At 40.4% G+C, this 13,020-nt stretch overlaps 1 protein-coding gene across 1 annotated transcript in view; it reads right to left on the minus strand.

Moving 5' to 3' along the window:
- Positions 1 to 13,020, minus strand: part of LOC123768007 (histone-lysine N-methyltransferase 2D) — a 263,037-nt gene that overhangs the window by 89,712 nt on the left and 160,305 nt on the right. Inside the window, exons 10-12 of the mRNA XM_069306790.1 lie at positions 9,849 to 10,548; positions 8,410 to 8,503; positions 833 to 967 (exon numbers count right to left, since the gene is read on the minus strand). Of these exons, the coding sequence (XP_069162891.1) occupies positions 833 to 967; positions 8,410 to 8,503; positions 9,849 to 10,548 (929 nt within the window). The remainder of the gene's footprint in view (positions 1 to 832; positions 968 to 8,409; positions 8,504 to 9,848; positions 10,549 to 13,020) is intronic.

The raw sequence follows: 13,020 nt of genomic DNA on the forward strand, positions 1-13,020 counted from the left end.
TAAACTAGGGTACATGGTAGAGTGTTTATGTGGTTTCATGAACTATTGTACACGGTACAGTACTCTTAATTTTGCATTAAATGTACCCAAAACACTATGGGTGTCGTCTGCATTCCTGTACCCTCTCTGAGAAGAGACTCATTTACGGTACATGTGTCGGACATAGTATGATGACGGTGACAGGAGGCCATTGCTTACTGAAATGGTACTGTAGCCTTTCCTTGGCTGTTCCATTGTACCATAGCGTGATTGTAACGTCGGTAGGTACAGCCTGGTGCCCACTCTGGTATGATAGGGTGCAGGCGATGAGTCACAATAACGTGGCTAAAGTATGTTGACCAGACCACACATTAGAAAGTGAAGGGACGACGACGTTTAGGTCCGTCCTGGACCATTTTCAAGTCAGTTGTGACTTGAGAACAACCGACTTGAGAATGGTCCAGGACGGACCGAAACATCGTCGTCCCTTCACTTTCTAGTGTGTGGTCTGATCAATATATGATAGGGTGTCAACTGTCCCTAGGCGTAGCGTGGGTGTCTGTGGTAGAGTGCCTGCTACCCTTAAGGTAGCGTGAGGGTGTGATAGGATGCCCACTGTCCCTAGGGCAGAGTGAATATGGTAAGGTGCCCACTGTACCAGGGACTACGTGTGTGTATCAATAGTATCAGAGAGAGCGTGGATGTGACAGGGTGCCCACTGACCCACGGCCAGCGTGAATGCCCACCATCCCATGGGCAGTGTAAGGTCCCCACGGTGTTGGACAGCGTGGGCATAGTCAGGTGTGTGCGAGGTTCGGGGCAGGGCGTGGGCAGGGCAGCATCAGTAGCTTACCTGTCTGCCATTGGCCTCCTGCTCTGCCGCCTCCACTGAGGGAGACACATCCAATATTGGCGACAGATCTACAATGGAAGGCCAAGTTTCTCCTAAGTCAGGCCTAAGCGACTTATTTTTCTTGATACCAAACAGCTGAAACAACGAACAGACAAGAGAGTCTCATGAACTGCTTACTACTGCTCCCACTCAGCCGACATACAACCTAACCACAACGGTCCAGCAACGTCAGTATTCGTTGTTAAATCTTAACCAAAAAATATCCGTTGTCATTACGTCATATGTTGGTTGGGAAGACAAGTCCAGAAACATTGGACTCTTGAGAAGCTGCTACACACACCTCCTTTATAAGAAAAAAATCTACAGATGCAAACGTATTATTAATAGTAAAAACTGGATTTACACTTATCTCTGCTCAGAGAGAGACGTACCTAAAAAATGACATTCATTTTGAGTGGCAAGACATGGATACATATATATGGCAACATTAGAGTTAGATCTGTCGACCTACGAGGTTATTACTATAGAAAGCTAGACAAATGGCACAACACGATAAACGTACAGGCAGATAACAGAGTCAACAGTGGTTATCAAGTCAGCCAAGATACATGTGTAAGTAACATGTGCATGTGTGTGTGTACTTTTAAAAAAAAAAAAAAATATATATATATATATATATATATATATATATATATATATATATATATATATATATATATATATATGAGAGACTCCACATTATAGCATGGTTCATGGAGACTCCAGCATTATAGCATTGATCAGGTGGCATTTGTGTTATCTACACGAGGTCTGGCTGGCTTGACAGGTAATTAAATCACTCACATCCCAGCAAACACACAACGTACCTACAACGTTTTCAAACGTTTTTAGGACATTAAAACGTTAGACGTTAAAACGTTCTTAAAATGTTTTAACGTTTTAAGAACATTTTGTGCTGTTTTGATGTTAAAACGGTTTTATAGACGTTTTTAATAACGTTTTAACATCAAAATGGCACAGAAACGTTCTGTGTCAGCTGTGATGGTCCTCGTGTTTCGGCTGGTAATTACTGACATTTAGGAATTAGGAAATACTAAAAAAAAAAAAACATTTATTAAAAGTTACGCAAATGCGCTTCTAGTTGCGTATCCTGATGATACTCATAACAGGGCATGCAGAGGATGGAGACCCCCTTGGTTCGTGGTTATCGTGAACAGTTATCATACATGTATACTGTTTACCTTCTTCTGACACTCTTGGATCCTAATGACATAATATTTAGTAACATTGTACAATTTAACAGTACTGAACACCCCATTGTCATGTTTACTCACTCTACACCAGGATAAGTGAAAACCTGTGAACATAGAAAAGCCTTACCGGGATAACTAACTTTTCCGTGCACACAAAATAATGTCTTTATATTGAACAAATATAAAGGAAAAAACTTCGTATTGAAGACATAACAAGAAAATAACCTTCGTATTGAAGACATATAACAGAAGAAACCTTCATATTGAACACACATAAAATACGAAATCCCTCATATTGAACACACCCAACGAAACATAACCCTCATATTGAACACACACAACAAAATATAACCTTCATATTGAACACAATGAAAAAAATAACTCCATGTTGAACACACATAAGGAAAATACAAATAAAAAAATCATTTTAAGCACACATAGCAAAAGAAATCCTTCATTTTGAACACAACAGAAAACCTTTCAAAAGAACACCCATAGTGAAAAACCATGATATTGAACACACACAAAAAGAGAGAAACCCTACATATTGAACACACAAAAAGAGAGATAAACCCTACACATTTAACACACAAAAAGAGAGATAAACCCTACATATTTAACACACAAAAAGAGAGATAAACCCTACATATTTAACACACAAAAAGAGAGAAACCCTACATATTTAACACACAAAAAGAGAGAACCCTACATATTTAACACACAAAAAGAGAGAAACCCTACATATTTAACACACAAAAAGAGAGAAACTCCTACATATTTAATACATATAACGAGAGGAAACCTTCATATTGAACACTCATTACAGAAGAGTCTTCAGAGCATTAAATGGGTCAGAAAATAGAGAAAGTGAAAGACTTTAGGAATGACTAACATAGGTGACATAAACTTGCAGCTATGTGTCATCAGCAGTCTTATGTCATAGGCAGTGTTATGTGTCATTAGCAGTGTTATGTGTCATAGAGTTAGGGGGGAAATAGCAGTGTTATGGGTCATTTTACAGTTATGTATCATTAACACTTAATTGTCATTTTTCGAGCTTCGAAATATCTCAAAGTAAGGTGATCATTCTTCTTGAGGTTATCTTGAGATGATTTCGGGGCTTTTTAGTGTCCCCGCGGCCCGGTCCTCGACCAGGCCTCCACCCCCAGGAAGCAGCCCGTGACAGCTGACTAACTCCCAGGTACCTATTTACTGCTAGGTAACAGGGGCATTCAGGGTGAAAGAAACTTTGCCCATTTGTTTCTGCCTCGTGCGGGAATCGAACCCGCGCCACAGAATTACGAGTCCTGCGCGCTTCCACCAGGCTACGAGGCCCCATTATTCTTATATTCAATCTCGTAATGCTCAGAAATTGTCAAATAGTTCAGAGTTCAGAAATTGTTCAATAAATTTACAATTTAGTGTTTGATGAATCTTAGCACTTGTGAACAAGGATTCGTGTAATATGGCAAGGGAGCAATGCTGGTTATTTAAATGTGGAATATAATTTAATTAGGAGCCCATAGTGAAGCAACTTTTGATACCTCGCTAAGCTGGTGATACATAGTGCTGTGTAAAGAAGAAAATAGCAATGATTTGTAAAAAAAAATATTAGCACTATAGTTTGTCATGATCACTATCTTGAAATGGAAACTCTTTTGATCCCTATCTTGAAATGCTATTTACAGAGAATTATTATAAGTTTAATATTAATTAGTGAGCAAAGAGTATGGCACAGTAACGTGGTTGATCATCTATAACCCTACACATGTGGCATTTTAGCTCATCCCTGCAACTTAATAAGGGGGGGGGGGGTCCAGGCCCATGATTCATTAAGTGACCACTTACGAAACCTATACATCTTTCCTCGATTATTGTGGATTACTTTACATTTATTAAAGAGTTTAGGAGCTCCGAAGCACTGCGAGGTTATCTATAAAAATAATCGCCCTAGGGGTTGTTAAGTGTCGAGGCTCCTAAACTCTTCGATAAATACAGACTAAGCCGCTATCATCAGGGGAAAGACGTACAGGTTTCGTAAGTAGAAAGAACCGAAACGTCGTCATTTTCATCTTATACATTAGGGGTTGGGTTATTATATTACCGATATTATACTACATAATATATGATATTATATTATGTCGCAACTCGTCACATTCGTCACGTGTCCAGTACTTTCACCACTAGGCCATAACGACTGTTTAAAGGATTGGAAGTCAGATGACCTTTAACCCAAATCCCAACAGCACTCGGTAACCTTTTTGGGCACAGATATTTCATCAAATCACCTCACATGCAGTCCTTCTGGAGAGAGGAATTTTCTGTTGCATATTGGCGTGGGGACCATTCAAGCTTCTTCGCAAATATATATATATATATATATATATATATATATATATATATATATATATATATATATATATATATATATATATATATATATATATATAATATATATATATATAATATATATATATATATATATATATATATATATATATATATATATATATATATATATATATATATATATATATATATATATATATATATATGTCGTACCTAGTAGCCAGAACGCACTTCTCAGCCTACTATGCAAGGCCCGATTTGCCTAATAAGCCAAGTTTTCCTGAATTAATATATTTTCTTGAATTTTTTTCTTATGAAATGATAAAGCTACCCAATTCATTATGTATGAGGTCAATTTTTTTTTTATTGGAGTTAAAATTAACGTAGATATATGACCGAACCTAACCAACCCTACCTAACCTAACCTAACCTATCTTTATACGTTAGGTTAAGTTAGGTAGCCGAAAAAGTTAGGTTAGGTTAGGTAGTCGAAAAACAATTAATTCATGAAAACTTGGCTTATTAGGCAAATCGGGCCTTGCATAGTAGGCTGAGAAGTGCGTTCTGGCTACTAGGTACGACATATATATATATATATATATATATATATATATATATATATATATATATATATATATATATATATATATATATATATATATATATATATATATTTTATTAAATATGACCGAAAAAGTAAGATTAATAATTCTAACACGAATTTTCTCAATCTTTCGTACATTATGCTTCACTGTTGGAGGTAAATCAAAAATCACTTCTCCAAAATTCATTTTTATTTCTAGTCTGACGCGACACGGGCGCGTTTCGTAAAACTTATTACATTTTCAAAGACTTCACAAATACACAACTGATTAGAACTTGCGTTTCCCTGATTTTATATCTACATTTGAGTGAGGTGGGAAGGGTGATGTGGCATTACATTTGAGTAAGGTGGGAAGGATGATGTGGCATTAGAGGATATTAATAGGGTATTAAAAGTATCAACACAAGACAGAACACGAAACAATGGATATTGAATAGAAGTGTTTGTAGAAAGCCTATTGGTCCATATTTCTTGATGCTTCTATATTGGAGCGGAGTCTTGAGGTGGGTAGAATATAGTTGTGCAATAATTGGCTGTTGATTGCTGGTGTTGACTTCTTGATGTGTAGTGCCTCGCAAACGTCGAGCCGCCTGCTATCGCTGTATCTATCGATGATTTCTGTGTTGTTTACTAGGATTTCTCTGGCGATGGTTTGGTTATGGGAAGAGATTATATGTTCCTTAATGGAGCGCTGTTGTTTATGCATCGTTAAACGCCTAGAAAGAGATGTTGTTGTCTTGCCTATATACTGGGTTTTTTGGAGCTTACAGTCCCCAAGTGGTACATGGGTACCATCGAGCAAAAAGTCTTAGTCGACATGAACTTGAAACCGGCCATATACTGCAGGTATGTTGACGACATTTTTACACAGGTACCTGATGTCAGACATCTGCAGGAGCTGAAGGAGGCATTTGAGCAGAGTTCCGTGCTGCGTTTCACTTACGAGACGGAAAAGGATGGGAAGCTGCCTTTTCTAGATGTAACAGTCATGGAAAAGGGCGGAGGTTTCCACACTGCAGTCTACACAAAGGAAACAAACATAGGAATGTGCCTAAATGCCAACAGCGACTGCCCTGACAGGTACAAGAGGAGTGTTGTTAACGCATACGTCGACCGTGCTCTCAGCCACAGCTCAGAATGGAAGCAAGTCGACGAAGAACTCTGTAGGGTAAGGCAGGTTCTAGTCAATAACGGCTTCTCCAATGGTTTCATCGAAGACATCATAAGAAGGAAAGTGAAAAGCCATGCAACCTCCGAAGAGACAACTAACACAACACCTATACCCCCTATTAGACTATTTTACAGGAACTTCTTTTCCACAGCTCATAAAACAGAGGAAAGGGTCCTGAAAGATATTGTTAATAGAAACGTTATCCCTACAGACAAAAATCAGAGGATACAACTGACGATTTACTATAAAACCAGAAAAACGGCCAGCCTACTCATGAGAAACTCTCCAGACACGAAACAGAACGCTTTAAAAGAGACTAACGTCGTCTATGCCTTCAAATGCCCACTTGGGGACTGTAAGCTCCAAAAAACCCAGTATATAGGCAAGACAACAACATCTCTTTCTAGGCGTTTAACGATGCATAAACAACAGGGCTCCATTAAGGAACATATAATCTCTTCCCATAACCAAACCATCGCCAGAGAAATCCTAGTAAACAACACAGAAATCATCGATAGATACAGCGATAGCAGGCGGCTCGACGTTTGCGAGGCACTACACATCAAGAAGTCAACACCAGCAATCAACAGCCAATTATTGCACAACTATATTCTACCCACCTCAAGACTCCGCTCCAATATAGAAGCATCAAGAAATATGGACCAATAGGCTTTCTACAAACACTTCTATTCAATATCCATTGTTTCGTGTTCTGTCTTGTGTTGATACTTTTAATACCCTATTAATATCCTCTAATGCCACATCATCCTTCCCACCTTACTCAAATGTAATGCCACATCACCCTTCCCACCTCACTCAAATGTAGATATAAAATCAGGGAAACGCAAGTTCTAATCAGTTGTGTATTTGTGAAGTCTTTGAAAATGTAATAAGTTTTACGAAACGCGCCCGTGTCGCGTCAGACTAGAAATAAAAATGAATTTTGGAGAAGTGATTTTTGATTTACCTCCAACAGTGAAGCATAATGTACGAAAGATTGAGAAAATTCGTGTTAGAATTATTAATCTTACTTTTTCGGTCATATTTAATAATATATATATATATATATATATATATATATATATATATATATATATATATATATATACCCTCACAAATTTATATATATATATATATATATATATATATATATATATATATATATATATATATATATATATATATACGTGTGTGTGTGTGTGTAAATCACAAAGAAATTAACATGTGATGAACAAGGTGACAGTGTCCGACCATGAGGAGCGGATTAAAACAGAAATTTTGTTAAGTACTTTCGTATTTAATAATAATACACACTTCTGAAGATATATTATTGAATACGAAGGTACTTAAGGAAATTTCTGTCTTAATCCTTCCTTCGTGGTCTGAAACCGTCATTATATATAATATAAAACAATCCTATAAGTGAATAGACATTTTTAAAAGCAAAATTTTGGTATGCTGGTCTCTTTTATCGTAATAATGAAGTACAATCTCGTTTCTAATCAGCCATTAAAATTTTATTGACATTATTTCATAGAGCATCAACGCATCAAATTATTTATTTCGACTTGTGTCCAAAGATAGTCCCTTACAATACATGAACCTCTACAGCGAAAAAGACTCTCCTACCGTCGTATATTCATGAATGTATATACACTGAATATACTTACCAGCTACGGCAGGATCAATATGCTGGGTAGAAACCTTATGTCTTAAATATACATCCCAGAACTGGCCCAATTAGGCTCTGAAAATTCAAGTATGTATCTTTTGTTTACAGGAGCTATTGTGTACAGAAAAACTTGGAGGAAAACTGGTAAACAAATCGTGAATGAGTAGATTATATGTGACTTTCAAACGCGGAAGGCATCAGTGTAGGAGAGTTGCAGGTGTGGAAGGCATCAGTGTAGGAGAATGGCAGGTGTGGAACGCATCAGTCTAGGAGAGTTGCAGGTGTGGAAGGCGTCAATAAAATTATGCAACGAGATAAACAAAAAAACACACATGTGAAATGACGATGCCAACATAACTGGCGGGTTTCAGTGAGACGTAGCCCCACAGAGGTCGACAGAGAAAGCCTTAAAGAAGAAGAAGAAGAGACGGGAGAAGGCTTGAATAAGAGACGCTCGGGGGGGGGGGGGGGAAGGGAGAAAAGCTTTCGAGAAGAGACGCAGACTTAAGCCTTGACGGAAAGACTTACCGAAGCCTGACGAGGTCGGTCCAGAGACTTGACAATGCCAGAGGTAGTCACCATGACTCCGCCCCGGAGCTCCGTCGGCGACAGCGGCGCTGGCCTGCAACACAACACCAACCACAACAGTTGCATTAACCTAAACTTTCAAGCACTTGGCAATAAATGAGCTAAATCGCTACAAAAGTTATAAACGAATGTGATAACAATGAGTAAATTCAACAAATAGGAGCAATAACAGTAATATATTGACGGTGATTTATTCCGTCTAAAGTCACCAAAGTGAGACAGTTATTTCGTCGTTTTAAGAGATGATAAAGAGAGTGAAGTTGATCCTCTAACCTGTTAATGTTGGTCCTTATCTGCAGGTGATGACTTGCAGACCTAACTTAATCTTTCATTGCTTAACTGACCTTTGTAACATGACGATAGGACCTTGGAGCAGGTCCTGGGACCTTGGAGCAGGTCCTAGGACCTTGGAGCAGGTCCTGGGATCTTGGAGCAGGTCCTGGGACCTTGGAGCAGGTCCTAGGACCTTGGAGCCGGTCCTGGGATCTTGGAGCTGGTCCTGGGAGCTTGGAGCAGGTCCTGGGACCTTGGAGCAGGTCCTGGGATCTTGAAGCAGATCCTGGGACTTGGAAGCAGGTCCTGGGATCTTGGAGCAGGTCCTGGGACCTTGGAGCAGGCTCTGGAACCACGGAGCAGGTCCTGGGATCTTGGAGTAGATCCTGGGACCTTGGAACAGATCCTCGGACCCTGGAACAGGTCCCGGGACCTTGGAACAGACTCTGGGACCTTTGAACAGATCCTGGGACCTTGGAACAGCCCCTGGAACCTTGGAACAGATCCTGGGACAGACCCTGGGACCTTGAACAGACTCCTGAGACCTTGTAGCAGATCCTGGGACTTTGGAAGAGGCCCTGGGATGTTGGAACAGAGTCTAGGACCTTATAACAGATCCTGGGACCTTGGAACAGACCCCGGAACCTTGGGACAGAGTCTGGGACCTTGGAACAGATCCTGGGACCTTGGAACAGGCCCTGGGATGTTGGAACAGCTTCTGGGACCTAGGAATAGATTCTGGGACCTTGGAACAGGCCCTGGGATGTTGGAACAGCTACTGTGACCTTGGGAGAGACCCTGGGATCTTGGGAGAGACCCTGGGACCTTGGGAGAGACCCTGGGACCTTGGGAGAGACCCTGGGACCTTGGGAGAGACCCTGGGACCTTGGGAGAGACCCTGGGACCTTAGGAGAGACCCTGGGACCTTGGGAGAGACCCTGGGACCTTGGGAGAGACCCTGGGACCTTGGGAGAGACCCTGAGACCTTAGGAGAGACCCTGGGACCTTGGGAGAGACCCTGGGACCTTGGGAGAGACCCTGGGACCTTGGGAGAGACCCTGGGCTCTTGGAACAGACCCCTGGGACTGTCTTATCCCTCAACTGACCTGTGAAGCAGGATGCCGGGTCCTTGGAGCACCCCATCGGGAAGACCCTGGTGCTGCTGCCCGTACAAGTCTTCGCGGGAGAGAGGCTGGGAAGGTGGAGATATACCCGTGTAGGCTGAGGTGAATTGGTCCCCTTTTAGACCTGAGAGGATTCCCATCTTTTGCTGCTGACCCATCTGCTGTTGCAGCTGCTGCTGGGCTTGTTGCTGCTGCTGGTGTAGTTGTTGCTGTTGCAGGTTCTGCTGCTGTTGAAGATTTTGTTGTTGGATGTTGTGCTGTTGTTGTTGGAAATTTTGCTGCTGTTGGAGGCTTTGTTGCTGAATGTTTTGTTGGAGGCTTTGCTGTTGTTGCTGTAAACTTTGCTGTTGTTGTTGCAAGGTTTGCTGTTGGAGGGTTTGTTGTTGGAGATTTTGTTGTTGGAGATTTTGTTGTTGGAGATTTTGTTGTTGGAGATTTTGTTGTTGTAAATTTTGTTGTTGGAGATTTTCCTGCTGCTGAAGAGGGTGTTGCTGGTGAAGATGTTGTTGGGACTGCTGAAAATTATGCTGCTGCTGTTGCGGCTGTTGTAGGTGCTGTTGCGGCTGCTGCTGCATATGCTGTTGCTGGAGCTGCTGCTGCTGCTGGAGCTGCTGCTGCTGCTGCTGCTGGAGCTGCTGCTGCTGCTGCTGGTGCTGCGCTTGGTGACTGGATCCATCTCCTTCTGAATGACATTGATATTATTTAATGAAAAAAAAAATTGAAGAAGAACCCTCTTCAGGGTTCTTCCGATAGAAATTTCCCTCTTTAAGGATCCTCCAATAGAAGTTTCCCTCTTCAGGGATCCTCCAATAGAAGTTTCCCTCTTCAGGGATCCTCCAATAAAAGTTTCCCTCTTCAGGGATCCTCCAATAGAAGTTTCCCTCTTTAGGGATCCTCCAATAGAAGTTTCCCTCTTCAGGGATCCTCCAATAGAAGTCTCCCTCTTCAGGGATCCTCCAATAGAAGTTTCCCTCTTTAGGGATCCTCCAATAGAAGTCTCCCTCTTTAGGGATCCTCCAATAGAAGTGTCCCTCTTTAGGGATACTCCAATAGAAGTCTCCCGCTTTAGGGATGCTCCAATAGAAGTCTCCCTCTTTAGGGATCCTCCAATAGAAGTCACCCTCTTCACGCTTACTTCTTCGCCACATTTAAGAACCAATATTTTGGTTGTTAAGTTCAGATCAAGGGTTAAATATACAACAGTGAGTGAAACAGATAGGGACAAGAAAGTAAATCCTATCGTTGTATGCTAAATAGCAGACCTGAGGTGTACTCTCGGTGTTTATAAGGGGATAGTGTGTGTGTGTGTGTGTGTGTGTGTGTGTGTGTGTGTGTGTGTGTGTTCCTTGAGTACTGTTTGGTTCCTTCAAGAGGTAATGGCTGTTCCTTTAAAAAATAACTTCTGTCCTCTTAAGAGATAACATATGTTCTCTTAGGTGGCATCTATCCTTTTTAAGAGGTAATATGTTATGTCATAATACTTGATTATTTGATTATTTGCAAGAAATGTTGACAGTGTTTACATTCAACATATTTTGAGGACTTCCAGGAAAGTTATTTTTTTGGGAAGAAAGAAATATTTACAGGCAAAAATGTTTAACGAATGTGTTTATTCATCAGTATGACAAGTACTGTAGACACACTGGCAGCTCTTCAGACACAGATACCTTGACAGTTTGTACATATAAATATGTAATTTAATATAATATGTAATTCATATAGGAACGAGAACAGTACCATCAGACGTAAGACATAAATTTTCTTCAATTTATTTTTCAAAAGAAATGTTTCGGAGAAGATACTCCATCATCAGTGGTAAAAAAAAAATGGAGAGAATTAAATTCTTTGCCAAAAACCTATGCTAAACATTCTTAACCAAGAATTTAAAAGATTTATGAAAGGAAATTGTTAATATTAATATATTAATATTGTTAATATGTTTGTTAATATTCCTGTTCTCGAACTAACTTTGGATTTGTAGTTAGCAATAATTATAGTATTTTATATTGCTTAATATATATATATAGCCTTTACCCTTTGACCTCAGATCTGGTATTATTTGTGTTTGATAACTCAAATCAAATCAAATCAAATGTTTATTTAGGTAAGGTACATACATACAAGAGATTTTACAAAGAGGGATGGATTTATAGATAGGGCTAGTACATACAATGCCTAAAGCCACTATTACGCAAAGCGTTTCGGGCATTAACTGTTCGAACAGTCACATTCGACACGTTGGGAGAATATCTCACGAAACCTTAAGCACTGTATCTCTACCCCTTAGGCATGTCCTCTGGTATTAGGAATCCTTGAGACGTTACTTTATCCTTCCTCTAACGTCTTGGAGTCTTAAACCACTGGACTACCATATGCTATAAGTAATGTAACCTGGGAATAAATTTAATCTACAAGGCGTCTTGTGCCGTCGAGTGGACACCAAATCAAGGTTTTACACATTACCAGTAAACACTCTTGTGTGGTATACGAGTTCATCCCTACAACTCTCACTTTAAATGCACAAAGAAATCACATTAACGTAGAGTATTAATGAAACAATCAGTTGGAGCCATCAAAAGGATTCGAACCTGCACTAATGATCTAATTCTTGAGGTTATCTTGAGATGGTTTCGGGGCTTTTTAGTGTCCCCGCGGCCCGGTCCTCGACCAGGCCTCCACCCCCAGGAAGCAGCCCGTGACAGCTGACTAACACCCAGGTACCTATTTTACTGCTAGGTAACAGGGGCATAGGGTGAAAGAAACTCTGTGCAATGTTTCTCGCCGGCGCCTGGGATCGAACCCAGGACCACAGGATCACAAGTCCAGCGTGCTGTCCGCTCGGCCGACCGGCTCCCTGAATGATACCCAGATTTTGTATCTGCTCAATGCCTCAACACTCCTTGTGAATTCATTTAAATCTCAGGTTACATTACTTATAACATTATGATCTAGTGGTGTTTTAAGGCTTGGGAATACCCAGAGTGTATGGTTCAATTCTCCTTTATGGCTCCAACTGATTTTTCTCATCTTGGACCCGCCAAACACACACCGAAACTACGACGTTGGCACAACGTTCGAACAAGTTTTAACACCACCTAACCAGTTATAACAACCAATATAGCAAGTTGTAACAACGTTCCAATACGTCATAAAC

This window comes from Procambarus clarkii, chromosome 58 (genome assembly GCF_040958095.1).
Source record: "Procambarus clarkii isolate CNS0578487 chromosome 58, FALCON_Pclarkii_2.0, whole genome shotgun sequence".
In the NCBI taxonomy this organism is placed as follows: Eukaryota; Metazoa; Arthropoda; class Malacostraca; order Decapoda; family Cambaridae; genus Procambarus; species Procambarus clarkii.